Genomic DNA, 24,988 nt, shown 5'->3' on the forward strand with positions numbered 1-24,988 from the left:
TTATTAAGACACATTACATTTTCCTTATTAAGTAATGAAAATAGTGAACAAAGCCAGTATTTGCCAAATTTCAATCGTTTGTACAGCCCATAACCACATACTGATAATATTGTTTCAAACGACTACACATTTCATTTAAATAAAATTGGAACTATATATTGCTTTTGCAGATGGGAAATCATTGTAATTGATAAAGGGGAAGAAAATGCCACTTCATTATTAGTAATTTGTTATTTCTTTTATTTTTATTTTTTAAGGATTTTATTTATTTGTCTTTAGAGGGCAAGGGAAGGAGAGAAGGAGAGAAACATCAATGTGTGATTGCCTCTCATGTGTTCCCTGCTGGGAACTGGCCTGCAACCCAGGCATGTGCCCTGACCAGGAATCAAACTGCGATCCTTCGGTTTGCAGGCCCGTGCTCAATCCACTGAGCTACACCAGCCAGGGCTATTTCTTTTATTTTTAAAGAGTATTAAGGAAATGCCTCAAAATTTTAGCCTTTCCTAGGAAATGATAGCAATTGTTAGTGAATGTCTGTTTCTGAAGTTTTCTGTCAAACCAGTGAAAACACGAGCAACATTATCTTCACATTAAACTTTAGTGTTAACATTGTTTGCTTTTATTGTGGAACTAATAAATGTAAATAATGGGAGAGATGGTTCATTGTTTTCTTAAACCGTTGCATTATCTTTCAATTCTTAATTGTTTCTCTCTTATTCTGAACCTTTAACTTCTAAATAATCCTTGGTTTCACTTTTTCATCAAACTTTTTAGTGATTTCTGAATCATCAGTTGACAAAGGGAGGAAATAATGAAATGTAAAGCATTCAGGTGGGTTTTATGGAGCCAAAAGAGATAAAATTGTTGGTTTTGATGCAATTTTATATCAGTTCCTGCATTTTACCACCTATTACATTCAAACAATAGACTTTCAATGCAAAAACTTAGAAACCCTACGTGCAAATAGTAAATTCCCAAATTGCCTGTAACAACTAACATCCACACTACATTTTAACAGAGTTCTGACAGCACACATTCAGCACAGAATGGAAATTAAAGAGACTTCAAAGTGACAAGTTAAAAGAAATGAGTCATTATCTTAAGTGTTGGCATCATGGATAATTAATATTTCATTCTCTATACTTTGCTGGGCTTCCCCCAAATTTCTACATGGAATCTGTAATCTGGAAGAAATTTTAAAAAAATCCGATACAAAGAACAGCTAATGAGAGATTACATGATAACTAAATGAATCCATCAATAGTTCTTTCCATGATGTTCCACCAACTAAACACTAACAGAAGGTCCGTTAGCTAATACTCTCGCTCTCCAGCAGCCACACACATCAATCTGATTGAAAGAGCACCCTGAACTTCCTTTCCCATAATTCCCTTCTAACTAGTTTCCCGTGAATCTGAGGGCTTCAAAGATCCGCTCTACGAGGAACTCTTTACTGGCCATTCACGGTTGGTCCCGTCCCCCGCGATCAGTTTCCGGATGTTGATTGGATAAGAGCGGAGCCCGGTGGGCTGGACGGGCTCTGACAGCCAGCGAGGAGGCGTGGCATCCGCAGCTCAGAAATTTCACCCAGGATTCTGCCCAACCATGTACCTCGCACTCCGTCTCCTCGTGCGGTCGCGTCGCCTCGTGCGAGTTCCACCCTCAGCCTCGGCCTTGGCTCCAAGCCCGGGTGGCGCGGCCGCCTTCCCATTCCGGCCCCCGAACGCCGCTGGAATGGTGAGCGCGGGCTCCGGTCCTCCCGCGTCCCCGCGGTGACCTTCAGCCCTACAGCTCGCGGGCAGGACGCCCGCGGGCCGGGGGGGAAGGATTACCCGGGGGTCCTACACTTCGCTGTGCTCCCGCGCGGCATGGCGGCCTTCTCTGCCTGGGGCACCGCCTCCGGAGAGGGGTTGGAGTCTCCACCCCAGGGTGAGCGCTTGGACATGGGTTGCAGCCGGCGGCGATTGTCCCGCTGCTGGGACTCTCCACGAGCGGGCTGGGCCTCTGCGTTTTGGGGTAGCCCTCCTCGGCCGCTGCGGGTGCGGGAGCCCCCAGCTCTTGGGACAGATCAGGATGGGAGAGAGTGTGGGGAGAGGGAAAGCTCCCGTCCCTGTCCCTCGATAGGGCCTGGCTGGCCAGACACTGACCGAGTGCTAATGTGGTCGCTTCTGAACTCTGGCTTCTAGAATCGCCACGCTACCGGCACTGCTTTTGGGTTCAGCTCGTCTTGATGATGATACCAAAAGATAGTCTGATTTATTGATGCTATTTACTTATTGAGTGATTTGATGATGCAGGTAGTTATTCTTCCTTGTACCAGTTTCCCTTTCTTAGTTATATTCATTCACTCTCATGTTACAGTGGGTTTGAAGTGCTATCCAGGACAGAGAGTTTTTTCGGAATATAACGTAGCTAACAGAGGTAAATGAGCCTTGTAGTCTGAAAAATCAGAGTCAAATCCCAATGCTGTCTTTTAGTGGCGGTGTATTTTTGTCCAAATTACTTAATCTATCCAAGCTTACATTTTCACATTTATAAAATAAACATAATAATACAATTGTGTGCTTACTATGACAAATTGAGAGACAATTTACATAAAGCAAAAGCAATATGTGTTTAACTAGTGATTGGTATTGTTTTTATTATTTTTTCTTCAATATAAGTTTAGCAGTATAGTTGAGGATATCTTGATTGGTGGATGAAGGCTTATGTGGAAGCTATGAATTTGTGAATTTTGTGAATTAGAAGCTAAACTGAATACTCTTAAAAGGTATGAATAACTTTGCATTCAGTATTGCATTACTTACATAACTATAATACCACAGAAAGCAAGTATTAGAACTGTCCACAAATGAGTCGCATTCTTCTAAATCCTAAAAGAAAATGTAAAAGAAACTATAATATATGAAGTTAACTTTAAACCAAAGACTAGTGTAGATACAGACATCCAAGTCACAGAGGAGCTCAGTTAATTATCTAAGGTTAGAGGAAATGCGAATAAATTTTAGAATAGAACTAATAATTTATTCATACAATACTAGTTCAGTTCTTCACTTACTCTCAGTAATTAAGAATTTACTCTCATGGGTAATACACTTAGATGGCTTATTGTTTCTGCTTGACTTTCTGAAATATAAGGAATGAGGTCCGTCCAAAAAGCATCCAGCCACATACTATGAAAAATAGAGACATTTACTGAAGAAGATAGAGGTTACAAGAAACAGTGTACACAGGACAATGATGCCTCAGTCCCCTTTAAAGTAGGCACCTTGGGACCTCACATAGTTTTCCCAATCACCATCAGCTGCCCCGTCATATTTTCCTGAATCTCATGATTGTCTGAAATCTCTTCCTTTTCAAAGTGATTGTAGTTTTGGGAAAAGCCAAAGGTCACAGTGTGCCAAATCTGGGCTGTAGGGGGGTGCTGTCACTTGAATGTATATTCTCCTGGTTTGGGATGAAATGCTCTGAAAAATATCCATTAAATTCATCTGGTGTAGTGTGTCACTTGAGGTCGCTGTTTTCTTGTTGATTTCCTGTCTAGAAGATCTGTCCATTGATGTCAGTGGGTGTTAAGATCCCATATTTTGATTGTATTACTGTCAGCCTCTCCCTTTATGTCCATTGAGATTTGCTTTACATATGTAGGTGCTCCTATGTTGGGTGCATAATTGTTTACAGGGTTTATATCCTCTTTTCAGATTGATTGCTTTATTGTTATGCACTGTCCTTATTATATAGCCTTTGATTCCTTTATTGTTATGCAATGTCTCTTATTAGATAGCCTTTGTTTTAAAGTCTGTTTTCTTTGATATAGGTATTGCTACCCCAGCTTTTTTTTTCCATTTTGTTTGCATGAAAAATCTTTTTTCCATTCTTTACTTTTAGTCTGTGTGTATCTTTCATTCTGAGATGGGGCTCTTGAAGACAGCATACAGGTGGGTCTCGTTTTCTTATCCATTCAACTACCTTTTGTCTTTTGATGGGAACACTTAATGCATTTACTTTTAAAGTGATTATTGATAGGTATGTATTTATATGGCCATTTTATTTTTTATAATCATGTTCCTCTTTTTTCTTCATGTCAAAGAAGTCTGTTTAATATTTCTTGTAGTACTGATTTAGCTTTAGCTTTTTTTTTTTTTTTGGTCTGGGAAATTTTTTGTTTCTCCTTCAATTTTAAGTGATAGCTCTGCTGTCTACAATAGTCTTGGTTGCAAGTCCTTGCTTTTCATCACTTTGAATATTTCATTCCAGTCCCTTCTGGCCTCAAATGTTTCTGTTGAGAAATCAGCTCACAGTCTTATGGGAGCTCTCTTGTAGGTAATTGTCTTTTTCTTGCTGCTTTTAAGATTGTCTCTTTGCCTTTAACCATTGCCACGTTAAGTATGTGTCTTGGTGTGGGCCTCTTTGGATTCTTCTTGTTTGGGACTCTGTGCTTCCTGGACTTATTGGGTCTTTTCCTTTACCACATTAGGGAACTCTTCAGCCATTTCTTAAAATATATTCTCTATACCTTTCTGTCTCTCTTCTTCTGGTGCCCCTATGATGCAGATGTCATTATGCTTTATGCTGTTCCAGAGGTCCCTTAAACTGTTCTCGTTCTTTTTTTTTTCCTTGCCCTGATTGGATTTCTGCTACCTTTTCTTTCAAATTGCTGATTCAATCCTCTGCTTCACTTAATCTCCTTTTGATTCCTTTTACTGTATTCTTTATTTCATATGGTGTGTTCTTCATTTTTCACTGTTTTTTTTTAAATGTTTTCTGTGGCCTCTTTTATGCTTACCGAAGTCTTTAAGTTCTCACTGAGTTTGTCCATTCTTGCCCTAAGTTTCTTCAGAATCTTTATAACCATTGTTCTGAACACTGTACCTGGTAGATTGTGTGCCTCTATTTCGTTTAGTTCTTTTCCTGGGGATTTCTTTTGTTCTTTCATTTGGGGCATGTTTCCTTGGTACCTCATTTTGGTTTCATCTTTATATTTGTTTCTGTATATTGGTTACATCTCTGTGCCTGCTGGGCTCGGTAGGATGACCTTATGTGTCAGGTGTCCTTATGTACTAGCCAATTACTTGGCTGGGGATTTAAAAATCTTTTTAATTCTTCAACTATGCTTATTTCGTAATTCATGCTAGGTGACCATGAATCAAAGCTCTAAGTATCTCTGAAATTTCCTTAACATAAAGTATCATGTGTAAACTCCAAATTTCTAGTGGTTTACAATAAACTTTTTTAGTGTCAAAATATTTTTTGAGCAGCTGTTAATTTTTCTTATTCGTGTAAATTGGTGTACTTGGTAGAATCCTAGTTTCTCCATAAAAGGGACTTTGGGTCATGGGTTCTTATTCTGGATGGTCGATTGGCTTCAAGATATAAACTCCCTAAAATCATATGTAAGATTTTATATATATGTATTTATTTTAGTTTTTCTAGAGAGAGGATCTGTTGCTTTCCTCATATTCCCAAAGGGTTCTGTCACCCCAAAAAGCTTAAGAACTGACCTCGTCCAACTCCCTTCACACGTTTACTTTCGTTTATGGAGGAGAAAAGCTGACCGGCTGAAGGTGACCATGGAGTCTGGTTTATCTGGCTTGCACTACGCTATCTCTCATGCGTGGTGTTTGTAGACCACAGTTCAGCTCTGTTTAAGTATGCCATATTCTCACATTTTAAAGTATCATTCTTAGACCATTTTCTAAAGTTCCTAGCAAGGTAAGCATTACGGTAAGTACATTGAGCTGGCCAGAGCTTAACCAATAATAGGCATACTCCTGAATTGGAAAAGATTATTTTTACTTCAAAACCTGTCTTTGTGTTTACATTGTGTAGTGTGTGACTTCTGTAATCTGTCTTAATATCTATATTAATACGTTTGTGTGACAGTCATTCCTCAAGGAGCTGGAAGAGGAGAGTGGAATGAGAGCGAAAATGGAATATTTTATCTTTGTGGTACTTTCTAAAGTTTCTTGTCCCTTACAGTTGGTGTGCTTTTGATACTCGATTTCTTTTCAAGTCGTAACAGTGTCTTGTCTCTCTCTTCAGGCCAGCCAGAATTCCTTTCGGATAGAATATGATACTTTCGGTGAACTCAAGGTCCCAAGTGACAAGTACTATGGTGCCCAGACTGTGAGATCCACAATGAACTTTAAGATTGGGGGTGTGACAGAACGCATGCCTGTAAGTGGTTTCTTTTGGATGAACTGGGATTCGTTCTAATGAGCCATTTTATTTGGTAAATAAAGTCTTACAGAGCTAAAATGTAGTTACTAGAGATTTTTGTGAGTAGTACGATGTTTTCTTAATTAAAATGTCAGAGACCTTTTAAAATACTATTATTCTGAGCTGTGACTTTGAATGTTTCGAATTTGTATTTGATAGAACTAAGTGATTTGTCTTTTTACTTTTGCTGGGATTTTTCAGATTTTTACTAGGATTTAACCGTTGGTAGGCATTTTTCATTTCAATACTTAAATTTTATTATTTATTTTACCAATTAACACCGAGTTTCGGAAAACTGATTTAAAAGAGAGTTTTCTTTAGTATTATACTTTCTATCTACCTTGGTGTCAGTTTCCAGAAAAATATACATAAATACCTAATAATATTATTCTTTCCCGTGTCTGGCACATAGTGGATGATATGTATGTATTTGTTCAACACCACATGAATGGCTTAATGGTTAGAGCACTTTCTGTCATATTTCATTAAAGCGGAGGTGACGTCAGTTAGAAGATGCATTGGTGTGTACCACTAAGAGAGAAAAGGGCTGCCAATTAAAGTTGTGGCATGTCGTCAGTTGTAAGATGCATCTTGATTTCGCAGATGTTCAAGTGGGAAAGGAATTGACCAAGTATATTACCTGTCCCTCTGCAGCCCACCTGGAGTGTGAAAGACAGTCACCGTAGGACTGCAGGATAGCCGCGTAGCCTAGAAGTAGCCAGGGTGCATCTGGGCAAGTGAGGTGTAACAGTTATCTTCTAACTCTGCTTTTTACTTTACAATAATTTTAGCTTATTCCTAAGCCTTTGAGACTGAATCTTGACAGGTTCATTCAATTATACAATGGGCAGCCGAATCTTCTTGGAAGAAAATCTTTGTTATTGTTGCCTGCCGCCGGCTTGGTGAGGTGGACACACACAGGGTCAGATGACATGGCTGGGTGACAAAGGGCAGCAGCTGATCCTGAAAAATTCTCAGATAGTTCAGCTCTTGGGATCAGAGAGGTCAGTGTTACAGGCAACTCCTGGGTTAATGACGTCAGTCCTAACCCATATGACAGGAGTGAGCACGGCTCACTCATGGTTCCATGTTCCCGCTGCCACCAGCAAGGGGCATGGTTCTGGGCGCTTCGCAGGATTGCTGCGGCCGCTGCTGCAGACACAGGGCAGCTGTTTGGGTTACACAGCTAAGACAGATGGGCCCAGGGATACCAGTTTTGTCACAGTTGCCTTCGTCTGCATTAAGTTCCTGAGCTTTATTAAATATGAAGCAGACTGTCCATTGAGCTGAACAGTATGATGAAACCCAACCCATTGTACCTGAAGTCCAAAGGAAAACAACATTCAAAGTGATTGTGAATTTCTAATGTGAATAAATTAAGAAGAACCAGAGCTGCCTTTTCTCTCCAGTGATACATTTTACATTTTATTTTGAGAGTGGTCAGTAAAGCCCTCCGCTGTGACCTTTTTCCTTTGTACGAGTCCACACATGCGTGGGTCAGTCCCTCCAGGCAGATGGCCAGATGTGACTGGTGCCTCCTTATGACCTACCCACTTGCTGTCGAAACTGAAGTTCCCGTTTGTGTCCATCTTCACAGTCTTAAGTTTCTAATTCTGGGTGCCATTCCTGTCCGTGTAGTTTGGATAAAACACTTGCAATGTTTTACTTCATTTTCTTAAAATTCAGAATGAAAATCTTCTGTTTTTTATTTCCTTTTCAGCTTGCCCCTGGGCTTAATCTTCTTTGGCCCAGGTTTAACATGTCTTATTCTTTATTGTTTTTTTGTTTTGTTTTGTTTTTCCACTCTCAGTTCCCTGTAAGGATTGTAGCATCTCCTTTATGAATTTATCGCCCTCTTCCTCAGCCTTCCTGTCTCCCTTCTGCTCTTCTCCCACCCAAGCCTGGTAGGGGGTGTATACCACAGTCTGTATTACTAATTTTGACAAGAGCACACCATTTTTTTATCTTTTGAAAACGAAGTATTGTTTCATTGCAACTTCGTCAAAAGTTACTCAGCTTATCCTTTTAAATTTGGTAAGGTGATTTGCAGGAGAAAGTGAGAAGATCTGTAAACTAAAAGGCTTTGTCAATATTTTTTCCCATTCAGTAGTTTGCCTTTTTATTTTGTTGATGGAGAAGGACAGGAAAAATTACAATGTAGATTGGGATCTAGTGGGAGAAAATCATGGTGATTGCTGGTAATATGATTGAGCACATGTCTGAAATAAGCACGTGTACATTATATTGTGAAAATAGAATAAATAGCACATTGTGTGTGAATATGTGTGTGTATATGAGACACACACGTACCTATGTGGAGGGTCAGTGCACTTGCTTTTGTTTGGTTCCCTGAACAAAGAGACTCATGGTGATTCTTGGCTAATTATATACCTATCTATATACCCAAAACATGTTAGGGTCACAGTGTTACTTAAATTATTTTACGTACAACTTTTGCATCTGCTTAATACAGTAATCTTAACTTTTCATACTTACCTAAAATTGCAAATCTGAGATATTTTTCTGATTGATTCTAGATCCCAGTTATCAAAGCTTTTGGCATTTTGAAGCGAGCAGCTGCGGAAGTAAACCAGGATTATGGTCTGGACCCGAAGATTGCTAGTGCAATCATGAAGGCCGCAGACGAGGTAGGAGCGACCAGTGGGCTTATTCTTAGTGGCAGCAGTCTTGTGTCGTCCGCTGGGTGAGAGCAGGCTCCCACAGGAGAAAGCGGGCACTGTGAATTTTGGAGTTAATGAAGTTCAAGGTAGGGTGAGGGGAACCCCGTCCCGTGGAGTTCACGGTCACAGATGAAATAAGTGCTCCTGGACACAATTTCTTTGTTCTGGTGAGAAAGGGGGTGGCGATTCCCCGTGATGGAGAATGCCCCAAACCCTCCTCCAAAACAGCTTTTATTGGGATTGTTACACGTAGGGGTATACAGCGAGCACATGTGGTTCATCCATCAATGTCAGAAGGCCATAGTCATACAAAAACAGGTATCATCTATAGATAACAATGGAAGGAACACAGAGATCCGCCTCAGGTCAGGGTCTGTTAGACATGCTGACGCCAGAGTGTCTTTAAGTCGTGTTTCATGAGTTACGGAGTTTACTCCTTATGCCTTGAACTCAAACATTTGGTTTATATCAACAGTGCCATACAAAGCAAAACAAGCTTCCGAGGGTACAATGTATACTTCAGGCCCAGTTCCCCACAGGAACCCTCGGTGTTAGCAGGAGTTAGCATCGGGTCGTGGCTGCCACCTGCATTCCCGGCTGCGGTCGAGACTTACAGGCCTCTTTCAAGGCCTTGCTTGTGCGGGGCTGCAGTCTCCAATACCACACAGAATGGTCCCTAACAGTAGGGTGGCAGCGTTATTGTCGAATGAGGTTATCAGTTTGGGGCTTCAAATATTGTGGCAAAATTTGTGGGTGGCTATCTACCCTTTTATTGATCTCTTGACCTTTCCTTTACTTTACATAGTTTAAGGAAAACTCTGTGTTGAAACACTCTTTAAATTTATATAAATATAAATGATTCATTTAAAGACTAGTTGGTTATTTGATAATATGTATGGGGAAAGTTATTTCATTCTCTAATATCATAATCTGAAGGCAGCAATCAAACATAACAGTTTAAAAACTCTATACATGGTGTTGTTCATTGCAGTGTCATTTATAATAACAACAGATTAGAAAGTATCCATCCATAACAGCTACATATGTAAGTTACATTGTGATGCCATAGAAAATTAGTTTTCTGAAGACTGTCATGGAACAAAGCTTACCATATAAGAAGTAGTGGAGGAAAGGTAGCAAAATATGTGTATTTTATGATCCTAATTTCGTTGAGAAAAAATGAACAGAAAACCTTTTTTTAAAAAAAAAACATTTTATTTATTTATTTATCTTTGGAGGGGAAGGGAAGGAGAGGGGGAGAGAAATACAGTGCATGGTTGCCTCTCTTGCATCCCCTCTTGGGAACTGGCCTACAACCCAGGTATGTGCCCTGACTGGGAATCGAACCACAATCCTTTGGTTCTCAGGCCCAAATCCACTGAGCTACACCAGCCAGGGCAAAAACATGCTTTTTTTATATGTGTATGTACATTCCCACTGTGTGGAGTGGAAACTAAAAAGAGATGCCAAAGTGCTGGTTGCCATTGTTTCTGAGGACTGGCGATGTGATGCCTAGTGGACTTTTTTAGTTCTCCAAATTTTCTACGCTGATCACCTAATATTTCCACATAACTAGGAAAAAAGTTTTAAAGTGAACCGATTGTTAAAGGTTGTATATTTCCAAATTGCATGCTGATTTTTTAAGCTAAAATTATTCCAGAAGATGGTTAAGCATCCTCTTAGAAAGCTTACAGTCCTGTAAGCTAGCACAGCAGTTGAGAGTATAAAAATATGACAAAAATAGGAAGAAATTTGGACTGTGTGTCTGCACTTGGCAATTGCTACTCACTGGGCATCTGCGCCATGAAGTAGCTGCTAATGTATTCATTTTCGTGTCACCAGTTCATTCTCATACTGACTCCAACTGTCACATCTGTTGGATATTCCTGCTGAGCACCAACAGTGAAATGTAGCTAAAGACTTAACAATTTGGCAGCCCTGACACATGGCCCTATCTGCATACTAGCAGGGGAGGCAGTTGGAGAAACAGGCTTTGATTCAGTTTAGTTGACTCACAGCAGTTCCTCACTCACTTTTCAAAGTGGCCGTGGTTGGAACAGGGGGTGCTGCGGAAGTGTAGGCTTGCTGGACAACCACAAACTGGGGCACCATCAGTGAAGCACATCTTTAAAACAGTGTGATAAACGGTACCTACTTAATCATGGGTGACTAAAATAGCCAAACAAATGTGGCCTTTCTTATTTTCAGAACATCCCGTGTCTAACCCTCTGTTCTGCAGGTAGCTGAAGGTAAATTGAATGACCACTTTCCTCTTGTGGTGTGGCAGACTGGGTCAGGAACCCAGACAAACATGAATGTAAATGAAGTCATTAGCAACAGAGCTATCGAAATGCTGGGAGGCGAACTCGGCAGCAAGAAACCTGTGCACCCCAACGACCATGTTAATAAAAGCCAGGTCAGCGTTTTCATCTCTTCTCTCCCTCGTTGGACGTTGTAAAGAATATCCGAGGTCTGTCTTATCAGGCAGGTGTTGGCTTTTTGGCAAGGAGATTCATTCTGCTTGTTTTTTTTTTTTTTTAAGTGAAAAGGACTTCTTAGATGTTCTTACTTCTTTCAGGAATCTTGGGTCTAATGTCTTAAACTTCGAAAAATCACTTTTAGGGAAAAATGACTTTTAGGATGCCTGAATTTAGTATATATGTATATTTTTATTGTTTTGGGTTTTTTTAAACTATTTTGAAATATCTTAATTTTATAAAAAATTGCAAAGATACTTCAAAGAGTTTCTGTATACCCTCCACCCAACTTCCCTTCATGTTAAACGTTTACTATAAACCCGGTACATTTACCACTCTGGAAAATGAACATTGGTCCAGTGCTCTTAACCAAACCGACCGTGTTAGGATTTCTCTAGTTTTCTGCTGATGTCCTTTTTGTCTTCAGGATCCAGTCCAGACTACACGTTGCATTTAGTCCTCATATCCCTGTGGTCTCCTCCACTATGACAATGTCTCTTCTGTCACTTTTGAAAGTAGTGGTCAGGTGTTTTGTCCCTCGGTTTGCCTTTGGCGTCTTCCCGTGATCAGACCGGACTGGGTTTTGCACTGCGAGTTAAAAGAAACCAGGGCTCCTCTCTTTGCATCATGGCGGCGGTGCATAACGGCCACGTGGCTGTTGGTCCTGGGGAGGGTAACGGGCATCACTGGGTTCAGAGGGCGGCTGCCAGGTCTGTCCCCCTTCCACTCCCTGTCACCACGTCCTGCCTGCACTGCAGGAACGGCACGCAAGCCTCACTCCCCAAAGGAAGGCGTTTCGGGACAGTTTTGGATGGGTGCTAAAGTTGCCACAGAATTAGCAGAGAACTTGAGACTGAGGATCTCCTCCTCCTCCTTAAACTTGGCCCAGGAATCTCAGCGTTCCCCGGTGGATCTTGCTCATAGCACTCACTGTTACGTTGTTTTGGTTGCGGTTTTCTAGGACTCTCATGCCTTCTACATGTATTAATTAAAATTATACTGTCAAGACTTGCTGTCTTTTTTCTTGCCACATTAATTTGTTTTTTCAGTCATTAATGTATTTGGTATGGTTTCATGAATATTTGTTCTATCTTAGGGTATAGTCTAATGCTCTTCCCCCTAGTACTTTTGTTATTTATATAGTTGCTCAGCTTGTTCCGCTTTGGGAGTCCACTCAGCTGGCTCTGGTGTGCTTTGGGCACGCCACCGTCCTGTTAGAGAAGCCACGTGTTTACTTTTTTGGACTAGAAGGTGCTCCTGGCTCATCGCCTTGTATTTTCTCTGACCCAGCCCCATAAGCACCCATTTTTTCAGGGATCTCTCGGAGGACCTTATTGGAAAATGATATTTAGAAACTAAGATCTGGGTGCTAGGTGTGATTAAATATAGGGATACTTAAGTATTAAGGGGGAAGTTTTTCTCTTTTTATTGAACTTATTGGAGTGACATTGGCTTACAAAATCATACAGGTCTCCAGTGTAATTCGGGAGGTTTTGTTACCTACATTCATTGTGTGAGGGGTTTTCAAACCCAGGGCTTGCCTTTAAATATGAATTTATCTTTTATATACACTGAAATCTGCTTCAGGATGAGCCAGTGCGTGTGGTCAGGGGCAGGCATTGAGTCGGTGTTGTAGATGAAATAAGGTGTTGATAGTTCTTTGAATTCAGGTGTTAGGTACGTGAGTGTTTGTTATATCATTCATCCTACTCTTGTAAGCAGTTTGGTGTTTTCCGTAATAAAAAGTGAAAACGTATTAGTGGGTGTACCTTTTTATATAACATCGTAACTTCAAAGTTTGGAGTTGCGGGTGAGGAAAGAGCACAGAGTTTTGGCAGGTCAGGTAATGACGGCTTGGCTTTCCTCTTTTTCAAGTGGTGACCTACCTCAGCATTTTCCTGAAGTTCCATCAATGGAGAAATGTTTATGAGAGACGGTGTGCACTGTGTAACTGTGAGGTGTTATTCAGTCCTTGCAGGCACGTGTTAACCGCTTCGCTCTCCCTTGCTGACATTTAGGGGGCAGGCAGGTGGACTAATATGGAACATGTTCACAGTCGGTGGTATATACAAAACAGTCCTAAGGACATTCTGTCCAGGAAAGCAGGTTGCTTCCCATTTGATCCTAAGTGACCTCAGACTTGCCACACACGAACGTGATTGAGTACACAAGTTATGCTGAGTGTTTAGGAGTCATTTAGTGAGATTTTTCATTGAGACATTTAAGTTTGTTTCCTGCTGCCTCCGATGGAACATTTTACGTTTCTTCTGAAATTTTTCCCACAGAGCTCAAACGACACGTTCCCCACAGCAATGCACATAGCTGCTGCGATGGAAGTCCACGAGGTGCTGCTGCCAGGGCTGCAGAAGCTACACGATGCACTCGAGGCGAAGTCCAAGGAGTTCACCCACGTCATCAAAATTGGGCGAACTCACACACAGGACGCGGTCCCGCTCACTCTGGGGCAGGTATGCGGCAGTGATCAGATTTGATTCAAGCCAGGGGTGGGTACAAATGGCCAGCATATTACCTGCTAAATCACACTGGTTTAGAAAGGCAAGTTGATAACAGCTCAGTTCAGTGACAGGAGGCTGTTCTGCTTTCATCAGTGAGTACTTTTTATTGACATCCGCTTAGGGGAGGGGCAGAGCGTACTGGCCGGGAGCCAGGTTCCAAGTCGGCCTGCTCAGCTTCACATCTTAGCTTTGCTGGGCACAAGCTAGTGGACCTTGGACCTTAGGGAGATTATTTAGCCTTTCTGTGCCTCAGCTTTCTCAGCTGTAAAATGAGGAACACGACGTCTCTTTTGTAGGGTAGCTGTGAGGGTCAGTAAGCTGATCAGTGCAGAGCGTTTGGAAGCGTGCCTGGTGACAGTAAGCGTGCTCTGGTGTCAGCTGTCGTCAGCATCACCTTCATCCTTCTTTGTCTCTCTGACTCCAAATCAGAATGCTTTGTAAGCGCTCATATTGAAGTGCTTAACTAGGTGTATCTTACTCTAAAACTGTTTTGGCCCTGTTTGAAAGGGCCATTACTCTCTTCTCCAAGTTACCAGGGATGATTTGTCTGTTTTATCAGACCTTGATGCGGTCCGATGGTGTGTATCACAGGGGAAAGTAGTAAATACACGGAACAGGAATTTGTTTTGTCTTAGCTCAGTCCAATTTGGGAGCTAGGTCACAAACAAAATATACACCAAGAAATGGTTGTATATACCAAATATCAGATGGCAGTTTTGTAGAAATTGAGGTGAGGGTGTGGCTGCTGCTGACTTCCTACCGTTTATCGTCTTGTTCACATGATAGCAAACACTGAAAAAAGCTTGGTTATTGAGCTTAATTGTATCACTGAAGGAATGAGGAAAACTCCAAATGATTAACTGAGATACAGAGGCTGTGGCTGAATCGAGCCCACTCAGTTAAGCCACCTTTTAAAGCTGTGTCTGTGTCCTGGCATCACTGGTTTCGGGGCCATGCTGAATTTTGAAGGAGATGTAGTGTCAGTCTTTGAAACTTCTCAGTACCCCCCACCCTTCCAGATCTTTTCTCGTGTGTGTGAGAGTCACATGTCGGAAAGCCACTGTGCTCAAGTCCATTTGGGCCACCACACACCCTCCTACTACCTAAAATCGTCATTCCACCCATTATGACAGAAAGTTGTGTTTGACAGTGTGACTTCATCTTATCAGAAGCCTTCATCCTTGCTTTTATTGAATTGTCTTATTAGTTTGTGTGGTTTTTTCCCCAATAAAAATATATTTCCTGAGTGAATGCAGTAGGTGCATGTATAGGTGATAGGTCAGATGGATCAGGTCTACGTGAAAGGAGTATGGCTTCAAAAACTCATCAAGAGGAATGATACCTTCTAACTAGTCAAAAGCATTTGTGGTTTTTCAGTGTTTTTAGACAGGAAAAAAAAGATTGATTCAGTGTAACCATATATCCTGGCACGTTCAGTTGAATTCCAGTGTATGCCTTTGGCCCCTGTATGTTTCTTAACGGATGAGGCCCTTGCTGTGTTCAGAACGCAGTAAATGGCTGGTCACCTTGTGTAAAGAGGGTCATATTTTAGAAAGCGTTGTGACATTAGTAGCAGAGTTAAAACATTCTCATATTCCCTGTCAGGATTCTAAACTGAAATTTTCTGGAAAGCATTTCTATGTTTATATTTTTCTTGAAAGGATTCAGCATGTTTTTTTTTTCTTTCTTAAAATTATCTGGGATACACCGAAATATTAGAAATAGCTTACAAATAACAAATAATGTAATGTAATAAAGTCGTTCCTTTTTAAAGTTTCCTATGTTCTTTGCTTTCTATTAAGACTAGATTATAAACAGCTGGCATGTTAGCAGTGACCTTGTCTTACCTCAAAGGATTATAAAACCTTGTTCTTTCCTATACTTTGCTCATCATGTGAATTAAAGTAGCATGAATAACCTCCTGAGTAACTTAAAATTTAGTGTCTGAAACATAGCTAAGAAACTTCTATTTAATGCGGTTAGACTAACTTCTAAGTCATTAGGCAATTATATTTTCTCACCTTAACTGCCTTCTCTGTTCAGGAGTTTAGTGGGTACGTCCAACAACTGAAATACGCAATGACGAGAGTGAAAGCCGCCATGCCAAGGATCTATGAGCTCGCGGCCGGAGGCACTGCGGTCGGTACTGGTTTGAATACCAGAATCGGCTTTGCAGAAAAGGTTGCTGCCAAAGTGGCTGCGCTCACAGGTCAGTGCTAGAATGAATTATTACTCACTTTATTGCACTAGTGTATATGTATTTTCTGGGTGTTTTTGCTTTAAACTTTTTGTGAGTTTAAAGTTAGAAATGATATTTTGCCATCAAACATGTGTTTCATTTTAGGAGTGTTTTTTCTACTTCCTACCATTGTGGTTAGAAAAGATGCTGGTGTTAAGTCTTGTTGAATTTGCCAAGACTTGTTTTGTGGCCTAACATGGTCTGTCCTAGAAAATGTTCCGTGTGCACTTGAGAAGAATGTGAATTCCGCTGCTCTTGGGCAGAATGTCCTGTATGTTGTATCTCTTAGGTCTGTTGGATAGTGTTGTTCAAATCAGCTCTTCCTTACTGATTCCGTCTGGAAGATCTGCGTCCATTTGTTGAAAGTTGGGTTGAAAGTCTTCAACCATTACTGTAGTGTTGTTTATTTTTCCTTCTAAATCTGTTAGTCTTTGCTTTACGTATTTAGGTGCCTCGGTGTTGGGTGCATAAATTTTACAAGTGTTACATCTTATTGACCCCATATCGTTATATAAGGACCTCCATTTGTCTCTTTTCACCACTTTTAGTTAAAATCTACCTTACCTCTGCTTTGTTTGTCTGTTTTCCATTTCCTAGGAATGTCTTTTTCCATCCCGTCACTGTTGGTCTGTATGTGTCTTTTGGGGTAAAGCGAGTCTTTTGTAGATGGCATATTGTTGTATCTCGGGTTTTTATCCATTCGGCCATTCTGTGTCTTTTAATTGGAGAACTTCACCCATTTACATTTAAAGTAATTATTGATAGGTAAGGACTTTACCATTGTCATTTGTTACTTGTTTTCTGTTATTTTGTAGATTCGCTCTTCTTTCTTACCCTGCTGTCTCTCTGTGTGTTTTGATGTCTTTTGACTGAGAAATTTGCTTTTTAATTAAGAAGAAATTTATGGGAGGTTTTAAAATATGTAGCTCTTCAAAATTTTGACCCTGGGAGAGGCTGGCGGAGATGGCCTTGCTCATCTTGGCTGCTGAGTTTCTCAGGGATTCGTGGCCCCTGGAGGGAGGAGAGAGCAGAAGAGCCTAAACCAGAGGAGGAGTTGTCCTAGGAAAGGTGTGAAGTGAATTTGACCTACTTTTCATCTTTATCTGAGTGGGTTGGGCTACGCTCACTGGTGTCTGCAGTAGGGCGGTGCTTCTGTGTTTCCGTATATTTATGGGACTTGTTTTCCCATTTGTTGCATGTACTAGTGTTATTGATTCTTTCTACTCCTTTAGGACTATTTAAAGATACGTAGACAGACTTTAGTCTTGAAATAGCCTTTTTTTTTTTTTAGCTGAATTACATTTGCTTCCTGCTGTTTTTGGTTTTCACACACTGAACTTTCCATTTAACTTGCTAATATTAAAAAAAACATTTAATTTTACCTGTTAACTTATATAGGTTATTATTATCTGTTTTTCAGGCTTACCTTTCGTCACAGCTCCAAATAAATTTGAAGCTCTGGCTGCCCATGATGCTTTGGTTGAACTCAGTGGAGCCATGAACACCACCGCTTGCAGTCTGATGAAGATAGCGAACGATATCCGTTTTCTGGGTTCTGGTCCTCGCTCAGGTCTGGGGGAACTGATTTTGCCTGAAAATGAACCAGGAAGCAGTATCATGCCAGGTAACTAATTACAGAGCTGGTAGATGTTAGACCTGGTACTTGACAAAACCCAGGCATCTTGCCTATACAGCATGTCTCCTTTGGCTCGGGATCCATGGTCCCAAAGATGGGTGGGGACACATGTGGCACCTTGTTTCAGAGGGTCCTTTTGAGCCCCCTTTGATCCGGATTTCAGGAGCCTCCCTCAACAATGTAGGAGGAGAGACTTTTCGTTAGTAGTGTGCGTTTTGATTCCCACACTGGAAAATGTATAATAGTTCTGTCTTTCACAGTTCAAAGCCAGGAGAGTTTTAGAACAGGCTACTGAAATGATCAGCATGGGCTGAGTGAAAATGAAAGATAGCAAACACCTCTCATTTCAGTTTTTGTTTTGGGGAAGTGACACGGGCAGTGGCCACCTGGACTCCAGCAGGTCATTGGGCAGGCTCACGTGACGTTCACCGAAGCCAGTGGAGGGGTGTGGGCAGTGCTGTTAGGTGAGTGTAGCCAGGTGCACAGTGACATTTACGGAGTGACTAAAGAGTCGACTTCAGACTGCAGGAATATCTTGGTAGCACACCGACTGGTGAATGAGGGAGGTGCTGATGGTACTAGCAGATAACTTAGCTGAGATAGCAGTACATGGGGTGACAGAACCAGGTTCACAATGGCCTCTGTGGCTTGGACTGAAGCGGACAAAGTGACTTTTGATAGTCACTTTGATAGTGAAAAAGAAAGACCAGACTGTAGATTCTTTTAACTCTATGCATGTGAAGAAGGAGAAGAGATCTGATTTTAAAGCTTTTCTTTCATGTTGAAAAAAGATGTGAGTTTAGCTGATTGCAGGTTCAAGGTGATTGCCTAAGAAAGAGAAATGCAGAGTTGCAGAAAAGCAGATAATCTTCCCACTGTGTTGCTCTGTATTGGTCAGAGGAATCTAGGGTGTTCGGTTCAAACTTGAGCTTGCCAGACTTGAGCATGGTACCAAAATGACGGGGTTCTGGAGATTCATACGATGGATAGGAAAATTCCAGTTTAATGTCATCGTCTTCTGAGAAGCTTCCCAAGTGAGGGTCCGGTCCCTCTTTTATAAGTGCTCCCATAGCAGGCTGCCCCTCTCTGCCTTTACCCCTTCTCTGGTATGATTGCCAGCACACTCTCCCTGAATGCCAAGCTCTGCATCTTTCCTACTTACGTTGTGTAGCCAGTGCCTGGCTCCGTGAATGTTGCCAGAATGAATGAAAGCGTGAAGATGGAGAGAACAATATTTAACAGGTGGCTGCGGGTACTCATTACTCACCATTTATTAGCCGTTGAGTGATTCACAGCTTGTGGCTACCCGTCTCCCTTCCTTTGGTCGGTTTGCCTCATTATAAATCAGCACTGGTGGTTGGGGCCCTGCTTTATCATATGTCTTTATTTAACGAAGTTCGATTTCCTTCTGTCCTTGATTATTTGACATGAAACCCAGTCTTAACTGATGCTCGAAGCCATGAGTGTGTTTGATGTGGAGTCTTTCCCCTGTGGTTTTCTTGAAGGCAAGGTGAACCCTACCCAGTGTGAAGCGATGACCATGGTTGCCGCCCAGGTCATGGGGAATCATGTCGCCGTCACCGTTGGGGGCAGCAATGGACATTTTGAATTGAATGTTTTCAAGCCGATGATGGTAAGCTTTACGTTTGATTCTTAATGTTTTTGACTGAAGGCTAATAGTCTTGGTTTTTGCCTTTCATAAAGGTTTCTGTAGATCTCATATTAGGTACGCAATGATATATATAATCAACAGTTGGAAGTCAAGCATATATTAATGTTAGAGGATTCATCCCGGATGTTCAATTAGGTGACTTTTAGCTCAAGTGATTTGACCGCTTGCTTTTTTTAATAGGAAGAAAAATTCTGGAAGGTAGGGAGGATACAGGTTTCTTCCTTGCCCTTCACCAGCAGAGATACTAGTGGGTAGAAAGAAAGAAGTGTAAGCTGCCTCAGTTAAAAAAAGAAAGAAAAGAGCCCCGCCTCAATCCCGTCTCCTCACGCTGCTTCTTTCTTCTTCCCCTCAAATTCAGTCTTAAAAGAGTGACGGGTCCTGGCAGGTGTGGCTCAGTTGACTGGAACATTGTCCACTGACCAAAAGGTCACAAAGGTCACGGGTTTAATTCCCCGTCGGGGCACGTACCGCAGTTGTGGGTTCGATCCCTGGTCAGGGTACGTACGAGAAGGCAACCAATTGATGTTTCTCTCTCTCCCTCTCTCTGTAAAAAAGCAATGAAAAAAAATGTCCTCAGGTGAGGATAAAAACAAAAATTAAAAAAGGAAAAAAGAAGCCCTGGCTGGTGTAGCTCAGTGGATTGAACGCGGACCTGCGAACCAGACGATCGCGGTTCGATTCCCAGTCAGGGCACATGCTTGGGTTGCAGGCCAGTTTCCGGCAGGGGCCAGTTCCCTGCAGGGGATGCACGAGAAGCAACCATACATTGATGTTTCTTTCCTCTCCCCTTCCCCTCTAAAAAGATAAATAAATAAAATATTTAAAGTACATCAAGGTTATCCTTAAAAAAAAAAAAGGAAAAAAGAGAGAGTAACACATACTCAGTCATCCACGCTGCACTCACTACTTGTGCTTGAATTGTTGTTGCCGTCACTTGTGACCTCGGTCCAGTAGGCGTGCCACCACTCTCTTAGCAGCGTCTAGCCTTGACTCTCGTCTTTGTGAGATACTCTTCACCCTCGGCTTCTTCAGCGTTTTCCCCACTTTCCTTTCCTCTCTCTCGGGCTGTCTTCCACTGGCTTCACCTCTTCCCCGTACCTTGGAAACATTATTGGGTTCACTAGAACTTCCTTTTCCTTCCTCTTTATGCAGCTGGAACAAGGTGCTGTCCTCCCATCATTCCTTTCCCCAGCTTCAGGTGATGAAGCTGTCGTCATAAGAGTCCTGTATTTGTGTAAACGGTTATGTCTAGAATAGAGAAGCCCACTTCCGGTTTGTATCTGGTGTCAAGTCTGACTTTCATTTGATAAGAACACACATGACAAAAGTAAGTCTGTGGACTCTGTGTGTTCAGGAAATGTTTACTGAGTACTAGTCCGTATCAGGCACTGTACTGGTTGCTGATGTCCGACCAATGAACAAAACAGATTGTTTGCCCCTCTGGATTGTACGTTCCGGTGGAAAATTGAAGACAGGCCAACGCAGAGCTCAGACCTACAAGCTTCTGCTCACAGGTCACTTTGCAAACAGTTATACCCGCTGCCTAGCAAATGTAAGTGCATGACAAGAAATGTCTGCTAATCTTTAAAAATGACCCTCTTTTGTCTTTAATAGGAAATAAATGTAGGTAATCAACATTAGTAATAATAGTCATTATTAGTAAATGAATGAATCTTGAAGTTCTGTGCATTCCACTGGAGACCGTTGTTGGGAATATAGTTTTCAGACTCTGCGGTTTTAGACCAAAAGAAATTAGGATGTGGGTATTTGTCTTAACCCATGTTGAAAAATTACCAAAAAGAAAGAAAACGCTAAAAAAAAACTAATTGAGTTTATACTGTTCACATATCGTATGAAAGGTTATTATAAAGTGACTGCGGAATATGTGTTTTGTTAAATGCAAGAAAGCGGGTGATTGTTAAAAGCTGGGAAGCCCTGACCCCACCGGTTTCCTCTGCTGAACCGCCTGCCCTCGGGGCCCGTGCACCTGTGCCTTCTGCTGGGAAGACTCGTTCCCCCAACCCCAGTCCACCCCACCCCCGGCCATCTAACTCCTCCCCATCCTAGGGAGCTTCCCCTTCCGAGGGGTGTCCCCACTTCCTGCCACACGAGTCCCTTCCCTCTCTCTGTGCTCTCACATTCCACACCTGTGTGTTATGATACCACAGGCTGTCTTTTGTGTAGTCATTTATGTTTGTTATTTATTCCTCTTGGATTTCTGTGCCCTCAAATGTTTGTAATTTTTTTTTTGTATTTGTTGTCTTGAGTCTGGTGCCTCAGAAGTTGTAGGTGTGCTGTACGTGTGTTGAATTACATATTCATTTTTGAACCAGTAAGTAATACTGTATGTTATTGGACCAAAAAAAAAAGTTAGGCTTAATGTCTCTCCCCCTCTGTCAGATTAAAAACGTGTTGCACTCAGCCAGGCTGCTGGGCGACGCGTCTGTCTCTTTCACGGAAAACTGCGTGGTGGGCATCCAGGCCAACAAGGAGAGGATCGACAAGCTGATGAACGAGTCGCTGATGCTGGTGACGGCTCTCAACCCGCACATAGGTGAGCGTGTAAGGGGTGACAGTGCGCCCGGGTGTGTGGAGCTAAAAGCTGAGGAGACCGCTGAATCATGGTCAGAGACGACTGTTTCCTTTTGGATACTGTTGAAGTAAAATCTTTATAAAAACGTTTGAAATTGAGTTGTAAGACGCTTTATGTAACTCATGAATGTCATAGTTATTTAAAAAACTTGATCAATTATGCTTCATTTCATTTGAAAATGTGGTAAATTCAGAAGTAGTAATTCAAAGTATTTGAACCTTATTGGAATTCAGACGCTTTATACTCTGGGACACTGGAAGGACCCTGTCATTGGGAATGTCACTAGGTGGCACTGGCTGATTAGCAACAGGGGACGAATTCCTGTTTCTGCCTTCTCTAGATGCTTGGCTGCTCTTGCTTTTCATTCTGTTCAATTGTAATAAGCAGGGTAATTCATTGCTTATAGGGAAAGGGGGAGAATGCAAATATTTTGTCAAGAACCATGGCTTTTGTATTGCAAGCCTTTTCCAGAATGGTCAACATTTCATTCTGTGGATTCAAGCATAGACTTTACTGGGGACTGACCATAGTAACCCCATTCAATTCACTGACTTGTAGGCTTTGAGGCATCCCCTGCTTATTGTGATGATGGGTTAGCAGCCTTTTCCCACCTTCCCCTCTCTGCTGAGCTGACGGGAGCATAGCCCTCGGTTTTCTATCTCAGAAGAGGTCATGATGGAGTCATTTGGCACATGGTCACTGCTTTAAAACACTCTCCTATAATCCTTACCTTTCCGGACTGACTTTTTTCTTGGCCACACATCAAGCTCCCTTGCAGTCTTGTGAAGGGAAAGCTCATCTGACTGTGTCAGGTGGCTCTGAGCCCAATGTCGTAATGACATTTCGATCCTTTTAAAATTATTGTACCTCAGCATTCAGCTGGTGACAGACAAGGGCACTCCAAGGCTCCCGTGAGAAGTGCCTTACACATCTGCACTTCAGAACGTGCTGCTAACACACTTACATTCAGGGTGCTCCGAAAGCTGTGGCATCGAGGGGTCTTCCCAGGAATCAGTGTACTGGGAGGTAAAGGCCATGCAAGGAAAAGTGGGCAAACCACGCATGACCAGCAGCAGAGCAGGAGCCCTCCGCCTCCGCATCATGGGCTCTGTGCACATGTGTGTTCCGTGGGGTGGCAGAGAGTCGAGGGCGGTGAGCACACCGCTGGGACTTCCATGTCTGCAGTCACACGAAAGTACAGAAGAGCAAATACCACCCCCTAATGTTTCACGGGAGAATTCTTTGTCCAAATTACTCTGATTAGGGAATGCCCTTTTCAGCAAGGTTAGCCTTCACAGACTCAGTGAACTAGTGAAATTAACCGTGCCCATAATCTGTTATATCGGCGGCGAGTAATTTGTGTGCAGACACATAACGTCTTGCCTGGTTGGTGGTCAGATGTCTCAGCAGGCTTCTCTCTGGTCATAGTTCTCGGATCTGGGTCGTTTTTTTCCTTTGTCTTTTATTGGTTTCATTTTCATTTATTTTCTGGAAGAAAAAATGGAAATTTTTTTGCCTTCTGACTTTTTAAAATTATGTTGTCAGAACAACTTGTAGAATTGTCCTGCCCATACCTTTGTTAGTTTTAAGAGCTAGTAACCCCACAGTGAACAGTAGAAGAATAGACTAAAACCTACCACGCCCCCCATCCCTCTAGTGTGGGGAGAGGCCGGGTGCGGGGTGCCCAGCAGCAAAGAGCTGTCGGAGGCAGCTCTGAAGGGCGTCTCCCTCGGGCCCAGGCTGCGCCTCCGTCTCCACTGGCAGAGCGGTCCCCATGGTGCCTGGGCCCACGGTGCTGCCGCCGTTAGCTCTGTGATGCTGCCTTATGAAGAGAATCATTTCTGGGTAAACATGTTTGAAACAGCACAGTTACACTACTCAGATGTATTTTTTTATGTCTTGTTGCTTTATTGTTTTTGGTTTTTTTCCTCTGTGAAGATATCAGAGTGAGTGGGCAATTTCAGTTTAGAAACAAATCTGTTGTAGAAAGTGTGTTTAAGTGTGTATTACATAAGAACAGTAAAGATTTTATTCTCTTTAAGAATTGGCGACTATTTAGATAATCACTGTTAGAAATGACAGTAAGATAATCACTGTTCAGTATTTTTAAGTGAAAACATATTGCCAAAGAACTCAGTAACTTCACTATCAAATAAATACATGACTACTGTTTCCTTTAGCAAGCCAGCTCTCACTGCTCACTCCTCTGTCGCCTTCCCTTCAGGCTATGACAAGGCCGCGAAGATCGCCAAGACCGCACACAAAAAGGGGTCCACCTTGAAGGCCACCGCCGTGGAGCTCGGCTACCTCACAGCAGAGCAGTTTGATGAGTGGGTGAAGCCTCAGGACATGCTGGGTCCAAAGTGATTGCAATGCCTTTATAGTAAAAGCGTGCTGGATAAACTGTAACGTGAAACAGACTCCTGGTTTTTAAACAAAAATGGGTAAATGCGGAAGGAAACCGCTACTGACCTTGACCGTCTACAGCAGAGCGGGTTGGACAACATATAAAACTCCAGGATGTGCAAGGTCCAAAGTGAAGTTAAAAAGGGTAAATTAAAATAATTGTTTAAAATCAAGAGGAGAACAGACTGTTTTATTTTTTTTTTTTTTTTATTTTTTATTTTTTTAAGTATTTTATTTATCTTTAGAGGGGAAGGGAAGGAGAGAGGGAGAGAAATATCAATGTATGGTTGCCTCTGCCGAGGACACACAATGTATCGTGTGTCCCCTGCCCGGGAACTGGCCTGCAACCCAGGTATGTGCCCTGACTGGGAATCGAACCGCGATCCTCTGGTTCGCAGGCCCGTGCTCAGTCCACTGAGCTACACCAGCCAGGGCCAGACTGTTTTATTTTAAATGACTTGTGTGCTGTAGTTGAATCTGGTATTTGTGTGTGTTTATCACTTCATATGTTGTATAAAAGAGCCATATCAACTTTTAGGGAGTTTTAAT

General features: G+C 42.0%; 1 protein-coding gene across 2 annotated transcripts; it reads left to right on the forward strand.

Annotated features, from left to right (window-relative positions):
• The first annotated feature begins 1,572 nt into the window (after positions 1-1,572).
• On the forward strand, positions 1,573-24,603 carry FH (fumarate hydratase). 2 transcript variants are annotated; one of them, XM_037069400.1, is made up of 10 exons: positions 1,573-1,737; positions 6,043-6,177; positions 8,757-8,867; positions 11,140-11,316; positions 13,663-13,845; positions 15,937-16,102; positions 17,553-17,756; positions 19,274-19,401; positions 21,841-21,994; positions 24,258-24,603. In XM_037069400.1, exons 1-10 carry the CDS (start codon positions 1,606-1,608, stop codon positions 24,398-24,400), a joined length of 1,533 nt encoding a protein of 510 aa, XP_036925295.1. In that variant the 5' UTR covers positions 1,573-1,605; the 3' UTR covers positions 24,401-24,603. The 2 variants fall into 2 exon arrangements, with proteins under 2 accessions (XP_036925295.1, XP_036925296.1); XM_037069401.1 differs by lacking the exon at positions 1,573-1,737 and adding an exon at positions 1,815-1,929.
• The last annotated feature ends 385 nt before the right edge of the window (positions 24,604-24,988 follow it).

This window comes from Sturnira hondurensis, unplaced genomic scaffold (genome assembly GCF_014824575.4).
Source record: "Sturnira hondurensis isolate 20B ecotype Veracruz unplaced genomic scaffold, ASM1482457v3 Scaffold0018525, whole genome shotgun sequence".
Taxonomy (NCBI): domain Eukaryota; kingdom Metazoa; phylum Chordata; class Mammalia; order Chiroptera; family Phyllostomidae; genus Sturnira; species Sturnira hondurensis.